The 24,913-nt window shown below is 36.7% G+C and overlaps 1 protein-coding gene across 6 annotated transcripts in view; it reads right to left on the bottom strand.

Annotated features, from left to right (window-relative positions):
- Positions 1 to 5,219: 5,219 nt before the first annotated feature.
- PCLO (piccolo presynaptic cytomatrix protein) overlaps positions 5,220 to 24,913 on the bottom strand; it is a 337,346-nt gene continuing 317,652 nt past the window's right edge. For all 6 annotated transcript variants that reach the window (XM_032689501.1, XM_032689502.1, XM_032689505.1 and 3 more), the window contains 3 exons: positions 15,701 to 15,835; positions 14,938 to 15,083; positions 5,220 to 10,288 (listed from right to left, as the gene is read on the bottom strand). In XM_032689501.1, the coding sequence (XP_032545392.1) occupies positions 10,148 to 10,288; positions 14,938 to 15,083; positions 15,701 to 15,835 (422 nt within the window). In that variant the 3' untranslated portion in view covers positions 5,220 to 10,147. The remainder of the gene's footprint in view (positions 10,289 to 14,937; positions 15,084 to 15,700; positions 15,836 to 24,913) is intronic.

Raw genomic sequence — 24,913 nt, 5'->3', positions numbered from 1 at the left:
GTGATGACATTTAAGACTTACTAAGTGGGATTTATTTTACCTAAATTTAAATGTCTACAATGCAGGTCTCTAAGGGTGTGCTGCTCTTCTGTGCTTGAATATAGAGTTAATCCAAGCTAAGGAGTTGAAGAACCATTGTCATATGCTCCTGGGAGACAAAGACTGAACTAAGTGAGGGGTTCTTGCCTGTGTGATATGCACCAGAACTAGTAAGAAGAAACTCTCTGTGTAACAACAGTGCAGAAACCACCAATATTAACTGAATAAAGATGACATAGAGTCATCTGGTAGGAGGGCTGTTTAAAAGTTTGCATGCCTGCATCCTTTTATCTATAATACAATAATGAAAAGAGGAAAATAATACTAAATTCTACCATGCCCTGAAGTCTCACTAGATGAGACTGAGAACAGAATGTAGTCTAAGAAAATCAGTCTTAGATTTCAAGTAGATGAATTTATATTTTTGTGTGTGTGTGTTACATCTTCTGAATGTCTATGATGAAGCAAAAATGAAGTTGTAAAATCTCCTCCAAATTCTCAAAGCTATTGACGAAAATGAGCCTGGTATTACCTTAGTGAATTAGAGTAGAGACTGCAGGCAGTACTGAGCAGTTGCCCAGATGTGTTCAGCCCAAATCTGCTTCAAAGACAACATGCAAGCTCCAGACTCTTGCTTTCAAAATGACTGCTTACTGCCCTTTAGTTTTAGCTTCCATTCTGACTTCCTCTCTGAATACAGAAACTTATTCCAGGTTTTATTAATTTGATTTTCAGAACACAGAGTTGAAATGAGATTTTCTTCTGTTTAATTTCCTCTTAGAGGAAGGGACTGAGTAAGGAGAGATGAGCAAAGAGAGATGAACAAGTCGTGGTAAACTTGAAGACCTTTGGAAAGTATAAAGTTTTGATTCCTCTATATTTTAAAATGCCAGTCAAGGAAGATTAGTTTGGGTTAGATATGGAAAGGGTGATTGTGTGTACAAGTCCAATCCTCACCTTTAACTCCTTTGCTTCCACAAGATTTGTTTTTCTGGAAAAGTTTTCAATGAAACCCACTTCTTCTTTCATGTTTTGTATTTATTGCATTCTTTTCAGCTATTCTTCATAGATAATAGTTAGTGTTTAATTAATAATTAGAATAGCACTTCAAATCTTTGTTTATTAACTAGCAGTACTCTATCATTTTCTTATGCTGAGTGGGAGATGTCAAAGATGTTATAGCTCCTTCTTGTAGCATTAGGATGGAATGTTGTCCAAAATCCTCTGTGAATCCCTTAAATCCTCAATTTAGTAGAATTTTTTGTGGTTGCATGATGAATTTGAATCGTAATTATTAAACAAAACCATTACTGGCTTTTTGTTCTTTAGCATATGAACATGCAATAAACACAGAAATTAATTTAATAATGAACTGTAATATTTCTAATCAATAATAAGAAATAAATTAATCATGGAATTTCTATGTTTAAGAGCAGTTAGAGTCACAATTCAGTGAACAGACCATTTTTAGAAAGATCTGGAGAACTTCCAGTAGGTGTGCCATTGTGTAGTTCCTTAAATATTGTACCTTCTCCCATAAAAACGAGACTATGGGGGTTTTAGGCCCTGCACTAATTCCATTCCACTTTCAGCACAATGTTGCAGCTCATCTTTGTCTACTTGACTTTTGTATCTCACTTGGAGCTGACTGTTCCACTGTCTGTTTCTATTTGGCTTAAAGGCTCCTGAGGCAGGAGAGATGATGTAGGGCTGTGCAACAACTTGTATCTCTCTGCCTTTTCCCCCTAAAGTCCTGCACTGCAGCCTGACCCTATTTTAGCACACAGGAAAATGAACTAGTATGGGGGGGGAAAGAAAATTACAGCCCTTTCAATAATGAGGGTCAAACATTTCACCAACCAAAATAGCTCTGAAGAGAAACCTAATTTCTGAAATTCTGCTGTTCCCTGATGAGTAGAAGTCTTGTGTGTATCATAGCTACTCCTGGAACCAAGAATATGGTGGGAAGACAAGTCTAAGGAAAGGTTTTGTTTTGATTTTTGTTTTGACTGATGTCAAGAAAGCAACGGACTCGATGCACGAGGAAATAGGGCATCAGTGTTTAAGACCTCGTTTCATTGTACAGTAGTTCATAGTGAACCCACATAATCATCATTCTAGTGTTCTTCTTGTTCAGACATTTTTGCATTAATAACCCTGTTGAAGCTGTGCCACTTTGCAGCTGGATGTCAAAACAGCAAATTTCCCAGTAGGAACAGGAACATGTACAACAGTGGCTCCACTACCCAACCCATCAGTATTCAGCCCTTTGAGTTTGTGATTTTCCTTTATTTTTCTTGTTTGTGGTTCTATGCCAGGCTAAATGGGAAGGAGAGAGTTACAGTAATAAGAGTTCTCTTGACTATTTTTGTGATTTTAGATTACATGACCTCCAAGTTTGTGGGGGATTTTTTGAATGACACCTGAAACATTTCCATGACTCCTAGTTGTGATGTCTTCTAAGGACTGTTGAATATATTTTTTCCAAATATAATGTTTTATTCAGAGAGAACTATTTCCACACAGGATACAGGCTGAAGAGTTGACTTGCAGCTGTCCATATTAATTTGTTTTAGCACATCCCTTGACCTAGCTCTGACATATCAAGCAACACACATGGGTCTAATGCCAGAGACTACTCTCAATAAGTAATTTTGGATGATTTACTTGTTTTGTGACACTCAAGCATGGACAAGGTCATTCCAGAAAGAGGATGAACCATGTCACTCCTTCTTTTAATGAGGACAGATATGTCTACTGGGCCACACATCATAGATATTGGCAGACCATACATAATTTTGGCCTGTATGAGTCAGACAGCATATAGTCCTTTTGATCATGTTCACTGTATTGCTTTCTATTTTTTCCCTTTTGACCAGAAAACAGAAAGGCCATTGGTAGATTAGTAACTTCAAAACTGGAATAGACTTCTTTATTGCAACTGGCAGAGGCAATTCAACAATCAGTGTTCAAAGCTCTTTGATGTGAAACATTTATAGTGTCCAACAGTGAATTTCTCTTAGGACCAGTGGGATTGCACTGCTGCCAAAAAAGGGATGCTGCTCACTTCCTTCTTTGTACAGAAGCACTTCATATCACAAGCTCAAATTAACCCTGGTGATCAATCTAAAATGTAATGTATATTAGTGAATCTGACATCTGTGAAGCCAGAGTATTCTTTATGAGTATTTTAAAAAAAATGAAATGATAATACAAAGATGTAATTTCTGCCTGTTACATTAAGTCTGGAGGCATAGACAGTAGTTTAGTTTGGAAGACACAATGGCAGACCATCTAGTCAAATTCCCCACACCTGCTCAAAGTATATTCAGACATATCAGGTTGCTCAGGGACTTGTCCAGATGTTCTAAATGCCTTCAAGGATGGAGATTCTACAAATTCTGTGGGCAGACCGTTCCAGTGTTTGGTTACCCTAAATGTATATATGGAAGCAGAACTTCACGTATTGAAAATTGTGCCTGTTGACTCTTGTCCTATCATTACACACCTCCAAGAGTCTAGTTCTGTCTTCCCCAACATCCAATGTCTCAAGTCTCTCCTCATACTTCATGTGTTCCATGAACTGCCTGAGTCCCATTTTGTCATTGTATATCCCATGTAGCTTCTGAGTTAAACCCCACAAGAGCACTGTGAGGAAATAGTTCATGCATGTTCTGTACTTTGCTGAGTGCTCTCAGTAAACACACAGTTTTGTTAAATATTATTAATTATTTTAAAAGCGGCATATTATGTAATCATTATTTCTGTTTCTGGGAAGGGACATGGGATTTTCTCTCTGTAAACTGGTTTCCTAGAGCTAGATTCAGATAAAACTACAGCTTTCACAGCAGCTAATTCCAGTGAGCTCTCTCTCCCTTAACACTTCAGAAATGCTTTCTAACCATTTCCAGAGGGCCAGCATGCTGGGCAGGAGCTTCCTCATAAAAATAAAACAGGATGCAGAAAATTGAGGCTGATTGTGGGATGAAGTGTTTGTTGTAGCCATGACTATTTTCTCAGAGAGAGGTACTCAAAATACCCTGAAGGTCATGGCTGGGCTTCGTGGACGAAGATTTAGGAAGGCTCTATCCACATTTGTTACAGGCACGCTGGTGGCTTATGAGGCCAATACGTGACAGACATATCCGACTGCAGAAAGCACAACAGAAGGACTCCTTAGATGGTGTATTCTGCAAGACACGGTTCTTTCTGCGCTGCCTTTTCTTCTCAAGAGTGATCCTGCGTGTGTTCTCAAAGGACATCTTAGTGATTAAGGCAGGTACTGGGACGACTAGAGTTTGACTCCTGATGGGCAGTAATAGAAGTCAATCTGTGTCAGTGCTGTAGCAGGTGGGCTAATGTGAAAAAGGACACCCCTTTTTCTGAGGCATCCTCAGAAATGTTGCCTATTTTTCATTATATTATTTTTTGAGAAAAGGGCATCAACCGACAGAAAAAAATCCAGGCTGTATGTTCCAGATGCCAGGATCAAACAACAATTTATTTTACTTGGGGGGCATGATTTTTTTTTTTAATTATTTGTATCAAAGACAGAAACTATGGAAATATAATATAGATCTAGACATGACTCAGAATGGCTCAATGGGAAAAACCTCACAGATGTTTTACAAGTCAGGTAAAATTCAGGAACATAGAAACAATTGCTGAAAAAAAATGATTTCTTGTTTATAGTAAGTTCTAAAATATATTGTTCCTGGAAATCTTTTTGCTGGAGGAAAGAGCCAGAGAAAATCCCATTAGGGCTTATCAGATTCTTTCTTATTCTTGTCTTCATCATGAACTTACAAGGATATGGAGTTAGGCTAAATTTGTAATTCATTTTTTCTTCATAGTGAAGAGACAAAACCCTGGACATTCCTAAATGGTTCTGATGTATGCACATGTATTTGTTGTCTATATAGAATGACAGAGATGAATCTGTATGAAGATATCAAGTTGCATGTGATTCTGATTCTGACTTTTTTGGAGAAAAGTTTTCATGAACAGGCCATTCCTTATTTCAAAATGAAATGTGGGACGTGGGTGATACCCTGGGAGGTGTGTTAATGCTGAAATAAGACAGATGAGCATGGGAGTGTGTACAGCATTACCATAAAATCACTGTGGTCAGCAAATGGGAAATAGGTTTTCATGTTGACTAGGAAAAAGAAACCAAACCAGATATTTTAAATATTTATTTGTCAGACTGGGATAACAGCCTTTATAGAGCACAATTTGCATAAGTTCTCAAGATACATCCTGTATACAATCACAAAACCATGGCATGGTTTTATACATAAAGTGAAAACTGGGACAGATTTACAAGCATTTTTATACAATTCTCATACTGCTTTTGTTTCAGTTTTTACAGCTTTTAGAACAAGTCTGTATTTTATTTTCCTGATGATTCTGAAAGCAAAATAAAAATTAAAAGAAATTCAAACCAAAATGAATATCAACAAACCACCATCTATGCATGCAACATTCACTGAGGAAACATTACATTTCTTCAAGGACTAATCTTTTTTTTTGTTGTTTTTTTGCAGGTTTTTTTGGTGTTTTTTGGATTTTTTTAAACACTATGTGTGCTGTACATGTTGTCTGTAGCATGACAGCACACAGGCTAGTCAGCCATCGTTGAGCACCTGAGCACGTCACTGAACATCTATAAGATACAATCAAATAAGGACACAATCACATGCTTGGATGTCAGATGGAGTTAATAACTTAAACTCAGTCTGGTTTACAAAAAATGTATAAGTATTTACAGGGTAACAAATTAAGAAAACAGCTCTTGCTCAAATAATCTATTTTGAGTTATGGATACCTATATATATATTATAACTTTTGAGCTCAATATATCTGCTTATTAATTTTTTCAAAATAATAAAACAGAACATATGGAAAACATTAAAATGCTTCTTGTGATTTAAAGAGAGAGTATCCGGTCTCACTTATTCTTTCTATTTTCCTTCTAAAGGCAACATGTATTCATAAAGAGCAATTCATCCTACATGCCAGGTGTACTGAAAATTCACAAGGCATATAGGAATAAAGTTTAAATATAATGTAGGTGGATACTTAGGCTAAAATTCCTCTCTGTTTCATTACCTTTATAAGTTACACTCACACAAAGTTTCTCTGCTATTCACATAGGTATGTACATATCTAGATATATACTCAAATAATGAATCTGGGACATTCAACATTGTAGCAATGAAAATAAACTAGTTAAAAATAGTGTCAGTTATGATTCAAATAATAATTTAAAAAAATACTATTAACATCTTTATGATATCTCCATGAAACTAAATCCTAATTAAATAATCTCTATTGGGCACACGCTAGCTTACAATATAATAGATGTCTTCTTTTTCTTCACCATCCTCCTCAAAGTAAGAATCAATATCAGCTGGTTACCAGCTACCATATCCCACAACCCAACCATGCAAACACCCAGCATCCAGAAAAATAACTCAAATATTTCCTAGGTTTCAATTTAAAACCAGTTCAAGTCAACAGGTTGATTGTTATTGACTTCAACCGGTTTTTGTTTCTTCCACACAGGATCCATGTAATGTTAAAACATGGGTAATAATAAAGAAGCAGCACTCATTGCCTCTGGATACTATCCCTTTAAAGTTTAATGATAAAGAACTAGCTCAACATTCATCATAGAAACTCTCATGTCTAGTTTTTACCTGGAAAAAAAAAGTGGCTGTTTGCTGCTCATTGTATGCATACTACTAATAATGATAACATTATAAATCCCTATCATTTGTAAACACACACACACTGTGCTTTTGCTCATTTTTCAGCTTGTTCCCACTATACAAGGCCTTGAACAAAGAAGCAGCTTCAATTTCTGTTGTCTCAGCAGATTTATGAATTAAAAAAGTTAAAATGCCTCTGCTGTTGCCTCCCTGCAATATGTATCTTCAAAGCAATCATAGAAATCTTCAAAGCAATCATAGAAATGTGTGAAAGCATTAATAATCAATCACTCAGAAATGATAAAAGCTGTTGCCACATCTAAGCACTTTTGGCCAGATAAAACAAAAATTAATGAGAAAAAACAAAAAAAAATTATACTGAGATATATACAAAAAAGGTAAAAAAATACTAATAGTCCTTGTTTGATTATTTTTTAAAAAACATTGTCACAAGAGTTTTTCCTGACTTCATTCGTAAAACAAACAAACAACAAAAAAGTAAACTATGCATTCAAACATGAATCTGTGTTGCATAGAGTGATTTCAGTACAACCTAGAAATTTGGTCAAAAAAAGGAACTTGGCACACTTTGGTAGCATTTTGTGACCTCTGAATGACGCTGCCTCGGAAAGAGTGAGTGCGTGGGCCCAGGTCTGACACAAGCCCACCCTGGGTGACACCGAGGGAGCCCTGTCCTTGCTGCAGCTGGCCAAGGCAGTGCCACGTTCCTCACAAACCCTACTCTTTGTGTTTCATGAGAGGAGTCCAAAACTGCTATTTCAACATGCAGAAACATTTTTGTGTATTGTTCAGAGAATCAAAGATGCTTGAATTAAACCAGTTGCTGACAGCTGATCAACCTCAGAGGTAGCTGTTCCTTACAGCTGCAGCTATACCACCCAACAAAACTATTCAATAAAAATATTGGCCACATTTGTATGTGTGTGAGAGCAAAACACGCCTGTCCACTTTCTCAATTAAGAGTGATGATTACAGCTTCCACTAAGGCAGCCAGATACTGCTTGTTCCATTTGGAAATCTCCATAGCAACTACCAGTGCTACTTGCTGCCTTTATAACAAATCTTAGCAAGAACAAAATTACCAGCAGTTTGCACAAAATTGCACACCTCAGGGCTTGCATTTCACCCAGGATTTTTTTTCGGGGGGAAGGGGTTGGTCTTTTTTCAAAGGAAAAACACAGTATAGCCATCAGGAATGCAAGATAACCCACCAAAAGAACAACACATATGTCATATATAGGATCTTTTAGTTCAATTGGGGATTTTTTCTTTGAAGTATTGTCTTATAAAAACATACACAACATCAAAACATAGAGAATTTTTACAATAACTCCAGCAGACTGTTTTTAAAATATGTGAGAGGTAGGGTATACATACACTTGTGAAAGCATAAAATTCAACATTAAAGCACACATTCTACTTCCACTGTCAGTGATGTTGTGTTTTTGAGATAGCTAATAAGATTTTGGAAAGATTGCAAGTGACCAGCAGGTTATCAATAACAGGAGTTTCCTTGGTGTGTGTAGCATTAATATCTTCTGCGTGTTTCTTCTCATATTCCTGTGCCATGCCGTTATTTTAAATTGATAAAAGATAAACTAAAATCTATATGTGGGAAGTGTCACCAGATTAAATGATGTAGCTTTTCCATGGTCAATCCAGTTGCTGAATAATCTAAGCCTTATTTTTTCTTTTTTTTTTTTCAAAGCATATAATATTTTCCAGAAGAATAATGTCAGCTGATCTTGCACAACCTGTGGAAATGTACTACATATATTCAAGAAATATAAGATAATGTGCATTAAATGATTTGCGAAAGGTCCTTATTGGGCAAGAAAAATAAATGTCAGACATGCAGAAATTTGCTAATTTTCTTTCTAACTGTGCAAAGGTCATGTTATCATATTTCCAGGGAAACTTTTTAATGAAGCTGTGAAATATTAAATGACTTCTGAGTAACATGGGAATTGACCACGACAGTACCATATTGATTCTTGGGTTTTAATGAAACTGCAATACTTTTGGAAATGAGAGAAAAAGCTCTCCCCTCTTCAAATATCATACAAGGGAAAACACAACAACCAACCTAAGCCATGCTAGCCAGTAGTTTCTTCCCAAGTGAGCTAACTGCTCAGCTTCAAATTCCTGAAAGTGGGACTTTATGCAACAACGTGCTGACACAGCCTTAAAGTTACCTTCCCATTTGCTTCTTTCCTGAGAAGCCATGCTTTTGAGTGGATTATACTCAGACATTCACCTGAGATAGCAAGCGGTTATTCTTCATCTTCTCTAACGTAACAGCATCCAGTCAGCAACTGCCCTGCTGTCCCTTCCTCTTTCTAGAGTGTCACTAGTGTTGATACAGAGCCCTGCATTGAGTGGGTTGGTGTTGTCACAGTGGGTCTACTGCTCCAAAGTGTCCACTAAATATCCTAGAATTCATCATCTGCATACAATTTCAGAAAAAGACTGCTTGCTGAAAAATGGACTAGTTGAAATAATTGTATTAGTCCCAGTGCTTAAGTTTCTTCAATTCAAACTGTTTTAGACCTCCTGATGCAAAGGTTGGGGTGAAGTACAGTGTCACTGACATTAAAACAGCATTTTTTCTTTCTGATGTAGTGTGGTTTATATCCTGTCCTTTCTCTTTAAAATCACATCCCAAATTGTAGACCGTTAATATAGTTAAATTCATAACATTCTAGAGAGCGGTTTATATCCATTGTTAAGACACAGAAACAAATAAAACAATCAGATCTGATTCTTCACAGCATAGTTTCTGAAAGAAAAAGAAGAAAAAAAGTAATATAAAATAATATTACCACTCTTGCAAACGCCTTGCAGTTTGTGTCAAGTGGCATAATCTCACTATAGCAAATTATCAGAAATCCTAAGGTGCAGAGGAGCAAGTTTTGCACTTTTGATAAGTGAGATTTGGAAAGTCAGTCACCCTAGGTGCTTTTGCATAAAATGATCTCCTTCTGGTTGTACAGAAAACCAGACTACACTTTCCATCACACTGCCTCCAGCTGCAGCTGAACTCCACGTTAACACCTGCCTCCAGCCTTCAGCATTTCCTTCACAGTTACTCTCTTCACAAAGAGTCCAACAACACGGAGCCCTCGTATCAGTCTTCATTTCAAACAGCCTCACTTTAACTTCTGGGCCCAGGTTTTCTTTTCCTTTTGCTGTCTTTTGCAGCAAAAACAAGTGTACTAGCCCTCATTTAAGTGTGCTGTGTAGCCCAGAGACTGCTCTTTTCTACTTTGTATTCTGAAAGACTAGCTAAACACAATGATATCAAACTATAGTCTTGGAGTGATGCTGTTTAGAGCAGACTCTGCAGGTTTTGTGCCCTAAGCAGACAGCTCTGCTCAGTGTGTTTGTGTGGAGCTGACCAACAGTTTGTGCCAGTTTACTATTCTTTTCCTTAGATCCACTTTGTCAAGCCAGATATAAGCTTCCCCAATCAGTGTCTTTTTCATAAACTTCCCTCCATTGGAGACAAGCAGAATCTGGGAAAATAATAATAATAAAGAATTATCCATATGTATATTAACATACTAAATTTGCTAGCAAACAAGACAGATTCAGAAATTTTGAGCTCTGATTTACCACACACACAAAAGAAAGAGATTTGTATATGGAACCACCATCCCAATAAAAAGAAAACCCTGTAAAAGTTGAATCTTCTCCCTCTTCTATTACATTATCATGGGATGTAGCCCCTAGAAGAAAATCTTGAATGATAGTGAGCATTTGTTCACCTGCTGATTACTAAAGATAAACAGAAGGTCAAGTCTTAAGTTACAAGGTAAAGCTTTGTGCAGGTGAAGTACCAGCTCTTATTAAGTTCATGAAAGTCAGAAGGTGCCCTGCATGTAGGCTGTAACTCAGAGCTAGTGTGTGAAAAAGCCCAGAGGTCTGGTTTGTGGCAATCTAACCTAAAATGTAGAGTTGGTCTGAAATCTCACTCCTGATATTTCTCTGATGAGAAATACAGTGTTGGATCTGGTCTTGTGGCTCTTGCTCACCCAGACATAGAGCGTGGGAAGGGTAAGGAATAGCCCCCCCCAGTGCTTGTGTGAGCTGTGCAGACTGGGTTTTCAAGGTTGATATGTCATCCAGTCACATTTTTTCCAGTTAAAAAGGTTCATGCCATGCAAGCAGTGCATTTCTCTGAAGGACTTGTCTCATGCTGTGGACCTCTAGGTTCATTATACATGTTTCTGTGAGAAATGCATTTGATAATAGATATACTTCAGGGCGTGAGTTAGAGTTATACATTCAGGAAAATTTTAACATTTCTTATTTCTTGAGTAACTTATTTATTGAGAAGAGCAATGCTTCTTTTTTTTTCCTTTTTTTTTTAACAACTTGCTAAGTTTTTCAAAACAAAAAAGAAGACACGAAAATTTGCATTTCTATAATAGGATTAGGAGCAGGTTTGTAAAATTCACAGTCACTGAACAGACCCAACAAGCAACAAAAAAGGGAGGTAACTGATAACAGGAAGAGGCTGTCACCCTTTGCATGAACCAGCAGGAGAGAAAATAGGGCATTTTGTTGTTCAGTTTCAAAGATCTAGGCTAAAACAAGAATGACAGAAATCAAGGATTTTTTATCTGCTGAAATGCTGGAAGAGATTATATGATAGTAGACATGTAACAGAACTGTAGAAGAGCTAGAATTTCCTTTAATCAAGAACATCAATATTTTTTGAAAATTTTCCATTCTGATATTGGAAAAAAAGTAAAAAATGCAAACTTTACATTACAAATAACATCTAACAATAAATTTAAAAAGGGAAGAAATTTGCAATGATTTTTGAGAATAGGCTTTCCAGTTCCTTGTCCAGTTTTGACATCAATTGGCAAGAAAGGTATGTACCTGGACAGCTTAGACCTGTGTGGCTATTAGTCAAGAGGTTTGAGGAGGAGAGACCAAATTACTCTTAGGTATTAAACTGTCAGGAAAGTCCATTAATCAGAAAACCTGTTCTTGGAGAAAATAGACAGCCTGCCTCCACTGCTGGTGGCTTTCTAGGTTGCTTGGTTCAGTGTTTGCTGAAGAATGGACCTCCCAGAAGCTGAAAAACTAAACCAGAACATCCGTGAGATACATTGTTCTGTTTTTTTCTGATTAACCTTGCATATGTATTATGTATTTCTAATTGCAGTCAACGGGGAGCCAGCTAGGGAACAAGGTGAAGGAACCAGAAGATTAGTGCTTTCCAGAAGTGTCCCAGGTGAGTTACCAAGGAACTCGGAAGTCAGAGAAACAAGGAAAAAGTTGCCAGGAGCTGAGGCAAGTGCTTGTCTAAAACCTATCAAAATGTTTACTGCAGAATGTTTTCATTTTGACTCGTCAACAGTTTTGGGACAGAAAAAATTTTAAGAAATCTTTCATCACTTCTGTCCTTGATCCTTCTCTCCGCTCCTCCAAGCTGGAACCCTAGGATCTGTCTTCTCTAGCTTGTCTGTCTCTCATCCTTGTTTCTTCCCTGCCCCAGCCTTAAAATTCCAGTCTTGTTATCCTGGATCAGCTACTCTTAGTTTCAAATCTCCAGGGTTCTTTTTTTTCTTATCCCCAGTACTCTATACCAGACAATTCATTTTTTTTCTTTGCTTTTTTTTCCCCCCCTTTTTTTTCCTCAATAGCCCATGCTCCCATTTTTATGCCTATTATTCACAGCTCTTGCTGCTGGTTTTTAAAGTGCATTTTCTTGTCTTAATTTCTGCTTCTGGTTAGTTTTCATAGCTCTTTACAATGTACCATCTATGATTATCATGTTTGATCTCATCTTACTCCCTCTCTCTGATCTTATTTTCTCCCTTAATCTTCCAATTCCATTTTCTTTTTATGCATTCTGGTTTTGTTTTGTTTCCTTCTCCTCCAAATCTCTTTTGACAATGTCCATTTCTTTGGCCCTAAATGTTCATTACTCAGATTCAGCATTCAAATCATCCAGCTTCATGCTTTGCCATAGGAACAAATCAACTGATAAGTTTGAAGAGCATAAAAAACCAGATATACTGAGTCAGATCACGGGTGTCTCCAGGCAAAAATTCTACTTCCAAAAGTGCAGAGGGCAGTGTTAAGGCAGAATATAAGAACAAGGCAATCAGGTAGTGACAGTCTCTCAAAATATCTACTATGATCTGTGGACCACTGGGTTCCTGACTCACAGGTAGCAAGTTTGCATTTAACAGACTATGAGGTCTTTTGCCCATAAATTTCTCCAATCATTTTCTCCAGTTATTTTTTATGTGAAAGTCTTTAGAATTCACAATATATAATGGGAATAAATTTTACGGCTCAAATTCCAAGTTTCATGAAGTAGAAATACTTTTTGTTTGTTTTAAATTTGTTCCTTGATACTTTTACAGGATACTTTTACAGCCTTCATTTTCTTAGCTCTGGTGAGCACTCACAGTACATATCGTAGAATCAGAATATGCTGAGTTGGAAAGGATCAATCAGGATCATTGAGGCCAACTGCTGGCCCTGTGCAGGACACTCCAAGAGTCACACCATGAGCCTGAGAGCATTGACCAAATGCTTCTTAAACTCTCTCAGACTTGGTGCTGTGACCACCTCCCTGGGGAGCCTGTTCCAGTGCCCAAACATCCTCTGCTTGAAAAACTTTCTCCTGATACCCAGTCTAAACCTCCCCTGACTCATCATCATGCTTTTTGCTCAAGTCCTGTCTCTGGTCACAAGAGTGAGATCGGTACCTGCCCCTCTGCTTCCCTTCATGAGGATGCTGAAGACCTCAGTGAGGTCTCCCATCAGTCTCCTCTTCTCTGTATATCACAGAATTCTTGAGGAAGTGCTGTCAAGCCTCCGGCTGAGTGTTCCTACGGACACCTCCCTCACTATCTCCCACCCTAACAACTTGATGGATTGTTTTTCCATAGCTCTCTGTGAGTTCTTCTTTACTGGTCTACTCCATATGGTTTCCTCTTCGAACTACCACTGGAAGTAGAGCTTTTATAGAAATTTTAGCTCATAAACTTTGGCAAGACTTTATTGATCACTTTGGATTTTCCCAGATAATATCAATAATTAAATAGCCTTTTATCAAGTCTACTGAAACAATAAGATGTTAGGACACCTTAACACAGGAAAATGAGCATCTATTTTTGTTGGTCTTGTTTTGTAAGCAACATCCATTTTGGCTTTAATTTTAATGGTACAACCCATATGCCTAATGTAGGCACTTGGAGAATCCAGACTAATTTTAGTCATCAGAATGTAGCTGGCTTATTTAGGTTGGTCTGCAAGATTTAAGGGTACATTAAGTGGATGCTGATAAGTCCAACAATTACCAACAATCTACTCATGTGAAAATAAATGAAAGTAGGAAAATTGAATCCTACCTGTCTAAAAAAGCCAGCTTGACCATATGATCAAACCTGTCTAATCAACTAAAACACAGAAGAGGGACTGTTCTCAAACCAGTTCCGCACATCACTTAATGTGTCACAGACTGAAGAAAAAAAAGTCAGCTCCTTTACAAATGTATCAGAGAATATTTCACTTGGTATAATTAGTAATTCTCAATGTCCATGAATATAACTATTGTGTCTAATTCTAGGTACCATGACTTTTAAAGAAGTTGAAGAACTGGAGAGAATGATTAGGGACTTAGGCAAAAGGACATATCCAAGAAATTTGGTTGACTTAGCCTGGAAAAATAGAGATAAGAGATAATAGCCTTTAAATGTAAAAAAAAAAAAAAAGATGATTAAAGAGAAAGTGGATCAGTTTTCCTCTGTGCTTTGTGAGGATACTTAAGGATAAGTGAGCTTAATTTAAAAATATGGCATATTTAAGTTTGATACTGCACTAAACTTTCTAAATACATAGAAATTATTCTTGGAAGGCATGTATAACTCACTTCTCTACGCAATTTTAAGAATAGATGAAGCCTAAAATTTTCAGGCCTGATCTATAAATACCCTTCCTCAGTGTGGTGTGATGGAGTAACCCGTCTTTTAATGCCTCCTCTAGCCTGATAGTTCCATTATTATGTAACTGTGTTATTTCCTTTGTAGCTTTCTCTTTTCAGCAAACAACTGGGGTAGAAGATTGATCTCAAATGCCCACAGCACAGCATGGACAACATTCAAAATTAGGTTTAAATAAAATGCAGAATTACCTGAAGAGAATGCCCAGCAGGACTCAAGCTAAATCTAAATGTTTCATTGAACGAAGGCTCTCGGTCATGCCTGCATACCCTGGTTTTCTTCTTAATTACTCTCTTTTGGGTAGAGATATTGACAACATACAGCTTCACATACAGGTCTGGGGAAGAACAGTTCAGTAAGTTAAATACAGAAGTTTTCAAATAATCATTGTTAATGATTTCAACAGAGGGGATTTTTTGTGAAAAAATGATACTTTACAGAGCCATGTTCTGTTCTCATTCACATGGTGTGGAAATGGAATCACCCCACTAAATCAAAGGGAATTAATTTGTGTTTACAGCATGTGTTTGTCATTAAAGGAACAAATACCTTGATGTCTTTATCTAAGTATGGAAATATTATAATGAACATGATATTTTAGTTTTTAAAAAGTTTTTTCACCAAAATACAATTTTCTACTAAACATAACTGTTCTTTAATAACCTAGGGATTTATAATTTTTACTAAAGTTAAAAATGGATTAATTTTTAGCAATCAAAAGTAAATTAAAAAGAGGATTAACTTCTGAGAGTTAATTTGCTTCTACAAAATGTTTTTACTTTCATTAAAGTTGCTCACAGGAGAAAAAAAAGGCACTTAAAAAAGAATCCTGTGGAATACTCATCCTGATTAAGAAGCAATTTTCTTTCCCATTTTAGTGGTGTTGTTAACTGACTTAAGAAACAACCTACTTGATGTTTTCAAAGTATCATGAAGCTGTTTTCTGTGTGATACCTGGTAGATGATCTGGAGATTTAAATTTGTATGTGATATTTCTGCACTGAAGGATTTCTACTATCAGCTGTTCTCCATCTGTCTTCATTTCCTTCTTTAATGCAATCTTGATTTCACCCATAACCTGTGTTTTACCTGGAAAAGCAGAAAAAGCAACCCTCATTAATGTAAAAGGAAACTGAATGTATCTTTCTAACTTGGCGAGTAGAATTTTCTGACTTTGTTTTCCCTTTTTTTTTTTTTAGTTTGGGGTTTAATTTTTCTTCTTTTTGAATTGCAGTTTTTATAGCTAAAGTTGTAGCTTATAGTTTTCAGTCAGCAGGGTAAGGATAATGTAGAGCTTGGGTGAGCAAATGGTAGATACGTGCAGTACACTTGCATGACTAGATTAAATGCTTCAGAATGTATTTGCCTCCGTGGAGCTTTTTTCCCAAGAATAGAAATTTCTCTAGGAGTCATGACAAGTCACATAACGGTCACTGCAATTCACCTTTTCAGAAACATTTACTACAAGATTCTAAAGTTACCACATTTAAAAAAAAAAGGTAAGAAAAGAAAAAAGAGAACATTCAATAGTGTGTTAAAAGTAATATATTGAAAGGCAATGAATTAAGACTGGTGAAGTCAGCATTTCGTTTCACCTTCTTGCATGCATGGAGCAATACCATTCACACAATTTAAATGGAAGTGCTCACAGTGACCTTTAAAAGTGGGCAGAAATGGGCAGAAGTACAGGCCCATTATTCCTATATTTTATGGATTTCTCTCTAAATCAGTCCAGAGATGGAGAGCAGGCACAGAAGGAAATGTAGGCAAAGCTATTTTGCCTTTCCTCTGCTTGTCCTCCCACAAGGCTTTACCGAAGCCAGGCAGAGTGAAGCAGGGCTATATCTTCTAAATGTGTATGGTGATGGAAGCAGAGCCCATGTCCTCAGCTCCAATCTCTCTATAATAGCATCATGTCATAGGGGGGTTTGTGCTTCTGTATCTATTGTGCTGCTACAGAAAATATTATTTCACTGTCCTCTTCTCTTTAGATATTAGTCCAAAAGAAATGAAACCATAAAGCCCCTGGGATTATATATTACCTAGTTTCTGATGCCAGCAGGCTGGAGCTTTAACACATTACTGGAAATTCTAGAAGCTTGTGCCAAGATGTTGCATGGTGCAAAGCAATTCTGCAGAGAGTAAACAGTTATGATACATCTGGAGAAGGTTCTCCATTAAAGAGTATAAAGTTGCCAAGTGGCATTTAGAGATTACTTCTTGTATCGCAAATGTATAGCCGAATTTGAAAAATCCCCACTAAAAAATGTTGTTTTGCAGATGTCAATTCTATTTTTTCCTACTTAAAATGTTTTTGGGGATCATGAATAAAAATTTAATAACAATCTCAGCAACAACCTGGGCCCCCAACTCTCCTCAAAAACTGGAGCTGGAACCTAATTTATTTACAGTCATTATTAAATTTGTAGTTCAGCTTCAGCTGCATCAGCATTTCACCTATTATTTGTAAGGTGGGAGAAAAGCTGTTATGAGGCAAGTGATTCTTTCACAATATTTAGTCATGGCAAAGTCATTTCTGTAGGTTTGAATATGTCATAAGAGCAACTTTCTTTCTGCAATATGGTTGTGTAAAGAGAATGACACCTTTATCTTGTGATGGTAGCAATAAAGATCATTTGTAGTTGGGTTCAAAGAAGGAAAGGCCAACAATGTCCCTTTTCTTATCCATTAATCCGCTATAATGCCTTTTTTCTGGAAAGTGTTGAGTGCCCATTGGGTCTATCTTGGTTAAACTGTGGATTTTGAATGACTGGAAAGAGACACAAGAAAAGTTACAATGCCTCCTTTTCTCTGTAGACAAAATCCTCAAACCACCAATGAAGACATGACACACCTGAAAGGTTCTGTTTAAATCTGGATTTGTGATCAGTATTAGTTCTTGCACTCACTCCAGTCCTTGACCATGAAAAAAGCCCAGCATGAACAGTTGTAGGACAAACAGTTTCAGGCAATCTTTAGTTAATCGCAGTCTTTTCTGGAAAATATACTTGGCTTAGTTATTTTATTCCCTCTATGTCCTTTAAACTCTATTTGCAACAGTTGTTAGGATCTTCTCTTGATTGCCTTCATACCTCTTAGATGTGCATTCAACTTAAAATGAGATGAGGTGGGTTGAATGCTACCTGTGATGCTGTGAGCCCGAAAAAAGGATAAGCAATTCCAGTAAACTATGTTTAAAATTCCAGCACCATTTCTCAACATCTGGAAATTTTCTGTGGACTATTCTATATCCCTAGATGCTCTTTAAGACAAACTATCATGCATCACTGTTTAGGCCTCATGGGGAAAACAATGATCTCCAGCTGCAAGCACATGAAGCATGATAACTTTCTTGTGCTTTCATACTAATTTTCATTTCTCCCACAGCAAGCAGTGAACGAGCCTTAATACCAGTCTTATGAAACATTGCACTGAAATAAATCAGCACTTCAAAACTTAGCAGAGTTTTGTAGACTCAGAAGAGATTGCTATTCCCTCCATTTCTTAACTTTCCCCCCTTTCTCGTATATGCTCATTACATCTTTCTTTTAATAGGTGTATAAGAATAGAGCACATGTGCCTTGGTTTGTGGAGTCGATTCTTTAAATGGAAATGAGAGATACAATGATGAGGGGAAGTGTCAATAGTGAACTGTCTTAAGAGCTGATGAGAGAGTTCACAGTGGGCTGAGCTGGACATGACTGTTCTTTGCCTGGTGTGACAAAAATAAATTTCCTCAGGGTGTCATGGGATTGGATGACCCCAAGGGTTGCACTGGTAGGAATAAATCAAAATACAGCACCAAGTGACAACCTTTTGCATTCTTATACAAGTTTAGAAAACATCAATCATAAATGATGTGAGAAGGGAGCAGATTGCAGGTATTTTGGTATACTGGATGATGATAAATGCTACAACAGAACTCTGAAAAAAAGTAAATACAGTGAAAGTGATACTGCATATCTTTTGAGGAAAATACCAATATGGCTTTCCAAGGCATTGAAAAATAATTTTTGTCTTGAGTACTAACATTTTCCTCAATAAAGATGAATTTTAGATGAAACAGGAGCAAACCAGGTTTATCACAGTGGCAAAGAACCATATAGTAAAGTACTAAAAAAATTATTGTCTAATTTACCTAGGAAACAAGGAGTGAAAAAATATATTCTACAAACATATGCTAGAGTAAAAATTGAAAAGATATTTAAGCTGAATTAGTGTGATATTTTACCTGTTACATATATATCAAATGCACACTTACTGATGTACCACAAAGGGACCACAGATACGCACAGTAGCATTGCACTTTTGGAACATGATAACTGTAAACAACCAATTCTTAAATATATCTATATCTATATATATGATTAAATGCATTGTGTGTTTTTTTACATGACAGCACACTTCTTTTTAAGGGACCATATTTGTTAACAATTCATTAACAATTAAAGGGTGATGGCTACTAGCTAAATTGCTGGAAGGTATTTGAGAAGTCAAGGAGTATAAATTTGCTGCGGTGATGGCAACATCAGCTGTTGCTCTTGTAGAACTGTCACCCTCAGCACTGTGAAAGGTTAATTAGTTTTGCTATTAGTTTTAAGTCACTGCTGCTGTAAATCACAGGATGTGTCATCTGCACTGTTGTCAATTCCAGGGATTGATAACTAGGGATTGTGCTCCCACTCCTTTTTGATCAAATGCCTGCTGTCAAACAGAATTACCCAAGACAGTAGTAAAGAGTTGCCTCCCATCACTCTGTTTTATCAAGGCTAATGCATTAAATGAGCAAGGAAATCTCACTGGAGAATGGCAGGAAGTTCATTCAGTTCAATTGTCCAAATATAAAGTTCTGAGCTAATTTTCACATTTACCTTAGAATAAATTGAATTGCCTTCTGAGATTGACTATGTTTATTCACATAGATAGATCACGTATCTATCTAACAACGTAGGTTAAACTTGGAGACTAAATATGAGATGTCTAAATGCTGCTACTTGATGAGCATCATACTTGAGTAATTTTCTGAATGGATGCCAGATGGCCAGAAAACAGAATTAGGAAAATACATAAATTGACATTTTGTTTCATAGTTATGTATAAGTTGGTATGGACTCCTTCTGTTCCAGAAAAGTGACTGGTATGTACTAGAGCAGTGGAAATAAAAGTAAAATACAAGGGGAAAAAATATTAACAATTATTTACCAGCATTTTTCCTTCCAAATGAGGTTTATAACAGAATTAGTGTTTACAAAATAGGTAAGAAATGCTCTTCTGGAACTTCAAGAGTCAGGCACTTTATGGTCAAAGATTTTAAACATGAGAAAGGTCCTTCTAAACATCTTCTAATGATATTGGCCTACTGATCATGGAAATGCTAATTTTGGGTGGTAGTGGTGGGGTTTTTTTGTTTGGTTGTTTTTTGGTTTCTTCTTTTAATTCCTTACATCCCAGGTCATCCTCTTACTATCAAAGAACTCAGCTGCTGGAAAAAATAAGCAGGACAAAACAAACAAAAACCCACCAACCAAACAAAAAAGCAACAAAAGCTGAAAACAGCTTTACTTTGTGGCTACAATCTACAGGACTAGCATGCCTTATTCATCATGTATGTGGAAGAGCAAGGTACATGATGTTATGATTTGTTTTAGCAGGATTTTGTGTGCATTCAGGGAGCTGGTTGCATTTTCATAAGAAAACATACTCTTTGAGAATTTATTGCTACACTTTCTGATTATGGATATACTACTTCCACTTTTTAGAAAGCATCCATCCCAGCAATCCCAGATTTCCAAAGGCTGATGCAGAACAGCTTGCTCTACTGCTGCAGTCAAACCCTGCTTTAAAGCAGAGCAGACACATTCCTGCTGCCATTAGCCCTGTGTCTTCTGACCCCCATCTTTTTACTCTGTGGTAGGAACAGAAAAGGTCACTTGGTCTGTTCAGCCTGGAGAAGTGGAGACTGAGGGGAGACCTTGTTGCAGTTGCAGCTTCCTCATGAGGAGAAGAGGAGGGGCAGGTACTGATCTCTTCTCTGTGGTGACCAGTGCCAGGACCCGAGGGGATGGCCTGAAGTTGTGTCAGGCGAGGTTTAGGGACAGAGTTCAAGAAGCATTTGGATGATACTCTCAGGTACATGGTGTGACTCTTGGGGATGGTCCTGGCCAGGGCTAGGAGTTGGATTCAGTGATCATTGTGGATCCCTTCCAACTCAGAATATTCTGTGATTCTCTGAAATTTCCACAGATTTCTTCTTTAGTGACTTCTGGTATTTGCTACTAGTCATATTTTGCCTGAGTGTTCCCCAGAGGGAAACTGAAATCTGTCTCTCAGCTAGTCTTAAAAGCATTCTGGGTAGAAAATGAAGTATTGCTTCTTCTGAATCTTTTATATTTATAGTTATAAATGATTAAGTAAAAAACCAAAGAATTTACATAATATTTAGGATGAAGATATGCATAATTTCCTTAGGTCTTTATCTGTTTTAATACACTGAAATATAAAACTAATGTACCTCTGAGAGCTCTGTATAGTGTTTATTGATAGAATACAGGCATTTCTTTTATGATTTTACTACCGTTTGTCTCACAGGTATTTAATGACTTGGACTTAGCTAGTTATCTGTAATATGGTATAATGAGAAACATCTTCCAGAACCCAGACTCAGATGCTTCCCAGACTCAAATGCTTCTGTGTAGCTGTATATCTTACATAAACACAATCTTGTATTCAGCTATATTAGAGTATGTTTGTAATATTTAGAGAGTTAGAATATGTAGCAGCATGTCATAAAATCTAAGGAATCTGAGATTCCAATCCAAGTTTTGATAACCTGATTCAAAAAAAGCAAAAATTACAGCTTCAAAATATGGGGCATGATTAAAGACAATGGGTTCTGCCAAAAGATCCATGTCCTTAGTAACTTTCTGTGATCTTAGACTTCATCTCTGTGCCTAATCTCAGAAATGGAGATAATAACATCTACTTCTCCTAGAGTTGTTTGGTTTTAGTAACTAGGATTGGGTTTATTGTGAAGAGAGACTTTGATCATGTAAACATAGACAGGACTTTGGTGTGCAATACCATAAGAAAACACGAAGACTTAGAAAAGCTGATGAGGACCTATGCCACTCATGTATTCCTGTCTGTAATCCATGAAGCTCATACACACATCATTTTCTGTCTAACAGAGTGCAGCTGTAGCAAGAAATATGTTTCTACTGGATTCCTTTAACACTATTTTCAGAACCAGAAGTTCATCCTCTAGCAGACAGCTATACTTCCGAAAAACAAGATAACTTCATCTTACCACAATAAATAATTCAGTATTACTGCAAATACTAGCCATTTGATATTTACATTTCAGTACTAGAGCTAAACAACTCCAACTGCTCCAACTGAAGGTAAAGCAAAAGAGTATTCAATATCATTTTAAAAATACATATATCAAGAAGTCAAAATACCAGCCAAAACCTTCCAATCTTTTTAAAGGAAATCTCTCAAATCTCTCTCTCCTTTTTTTTTAACGTTATTTTTATTTTTTATTAATTTTTACCATCACAATAGTTACTTGCAGTACCAGCTGTTTGTATTCATAATGCCTTTCATCCTCTTGCTGGGACATGAGCTACTAGCAAAGCTGCTGTAAAATAATGATGGATAACCTTTATAAGCAATACTTCCCAATATTTACAGGCTCCAACCTTTTCTGTCCTTTTGAGTTTTTTTCATTACCTTCTTTTTGTCTTTTCACCTTTCTCACACTTATTTCTTTCTCCATAATTGTCAAAATTTTCCCTGTAGACTGGTTTAATACTCATTTTCTCTACTGAAAGAAAAATCAGACAGCTAATACAGTCTTAACTACTACTTCCTCCTGTCTCACAGTGCTTTAAATAGATGTTGGGATTACTAACATGGGTCTGTCTCAAAAAATATGTTCTCTGGCTCCACAGATGAGGTTGAATATATGCATGTTCTGAAATCTGTTGCTCCTCTTGCAGCTGGATACCCATTCTGTTCTGCATGGTGCAATCAACCACTCATGGGACAAACTGAAGCTCAGAGAAGGATTGCATTTATTTGCTTCTGCTCTGAAGAGGATTCTAGCTGCTGAAGGTCCCTTCCATCTCCTTACTTGAAATGTGGACTGCTGAGAACAGGCTATATTACGAGATGAACAAAGAAGGTCTTTCATTAAAATCTCTGTGTCTCCTCTGACACGACGTGCGTGCAGCCATGTAATGGGAGAGAGGAGCAGAACTCAGGAACTTTGCACACAGCAAACACAATTTACAATTTTGTGGGCAGTGAGGGTGGCTGACTTTGAGGCTCAGGCATATGAAAAAGCTGACAGCTTTATGTTGTGATTCTCAGAGCTAGCAGGCTCACTGCCCACAAAATTTTAAATATATAGTGGTGCAAAAATTTAGCCCGTATGCCCAAAATTCTTAGTAGGATTAAACAAAGAATATTTGAAGGAAAATATGTTCTGACTTTATTTTCAGGGGAAACAAAACTATTTTTCAAAATAAATTTTGAAAACAGAGAAAGCCTTTTACCTGTTGAGATTTTGAGGTGCAGAATATTTCCCAGAAAATATATATATCTGTATATCTATAAATCCTATTCCATTTATTACTCATTCTGTGTATGCCTACCTTTCAGAGCTTCTATTCTTTGGTGGTTTTTTTTTTGAAAGTAAAAAAAAAAACCTCAAAATAAATAAATAAAAAAAACCCCAAAGCAAAAAAACCCCAAACCACAAACAAACAAACCACAAATCAAAACAGAACTCAGTTCTGCTTGTGTATTGATACCATACGTAAAAACTCTTTGTCTGAAGTAATATGATTTGTGGGAAAATAACACTTATACTTCACACATGCTCACACATTTGATAAAAATCATATACTTTTACCAATCCAGTTTCAACCAGCTTTATTTCTGTTGGGTGGTTTTCTAAAATGTTGTAGGAAAATGTTCATAAGGCAGTGGAAAGCAGCTAACAAAGAATAAGGTTAGAGTAGTTGAATTGGAAGAAAAAGTTTCACTGGTGTTAGGAAGCTGCCCAAGCCAGTGATCTAAAGGACAGTATAAGAGATCAGAGGTTTCTCCAGAAAGATTTTTTTTTCAGTATTCTAGCAAGATTTGTCCCTGTACCATAGAAACATTTGGAATAAATGGAGGTAAAATCATGAGACCTGTAAATTTCAAATTTAGGTGATCAAAGGTGATCACAAAGGTTGTTTCTAACAGTGAAGATGAACAGAGAATACCTGTGTGCATTTGACAGGTAGTAGGTAGAGAGAGAATAAAAATGAGCTGAGGGAAGTCAAGAGAGTTCCACAAATAATTCATAGTACAACCTACTAGATATCTCATATTTATATCTATTTATATTTCTGTGGAAGGGTATCCTTATTTTCTAAGCTGATTATTCTATCCTCTCTGCATTCGTTCAAATACCAGACTTCCCAAAAATTTAGCTCTGTTTTAGAATTACAAACTAGTGACAGGGTTAATCATAAAGAAATTTATGAATTTATGTGTCTAATGTCAGAGTCCCTAGACTCTGTAATCAATAGGGATACCATCTTAACCTTTTTTTTTTTTTTTTTTTTTTAATTTAGAATGAATAAATTCCTTCTGGAAGTGTCTGTTTATTTTTTTTCAGTGGCAGTTGGGAGGTAAGTTAATGGATTCCACTTAGAAAACTGATTTTTAAACAATTACGTTACACTAGAAGTATCCAAATTAAAATCTTCAGCACTGTAATTTTCCATAACTTTAATGAGAGAAAGCTAAAATTATGTCTGAAATTATTCTTGCGATTTAAATTGAACTTCAAAGATAGGTGCAGCCTGGATCCGAGAGGAGGAACTATGCAGTCTCAGAAGGCAAAACTCTCTCAACAACCTTTGTTCCCTTTCATCCTCACCATAAATCACTGCCTGAGTCTAAATATATATTCATAGTCTTCACAATTTTAGCATCTTACATAATGAGACATATCAGACGCTGCGGATTCAGCTGCATAAAAGGCGGCTTGCCACAGCACATTTGAAATTTTGATGATGAAAGGCACACTTTGCCCTGGCTTTCTGTATGAACAGAAGTTCATACAGGGAAAACAATAAAACTATTTAATGTCATACATGCAGAGCAACC

This window comes from Chiroxiphia lanceolata, chromosome 5 (assembly GCF_009829145.1).
Source record: "Chiroxiphia lanceolata isolate bChiLan1 chromosome 5, bChiLan1.pri, whole genome shotgun sequence".
NCBI lineage: Eukaryota > Metazoa > Chordata > Aves > Passeriformes > Pipridae > Chiroxiphia > Chiroxiphia lanceolata.
This window is presented reverse-complemented; position numbering and strand designations above follow the sequence as displayed.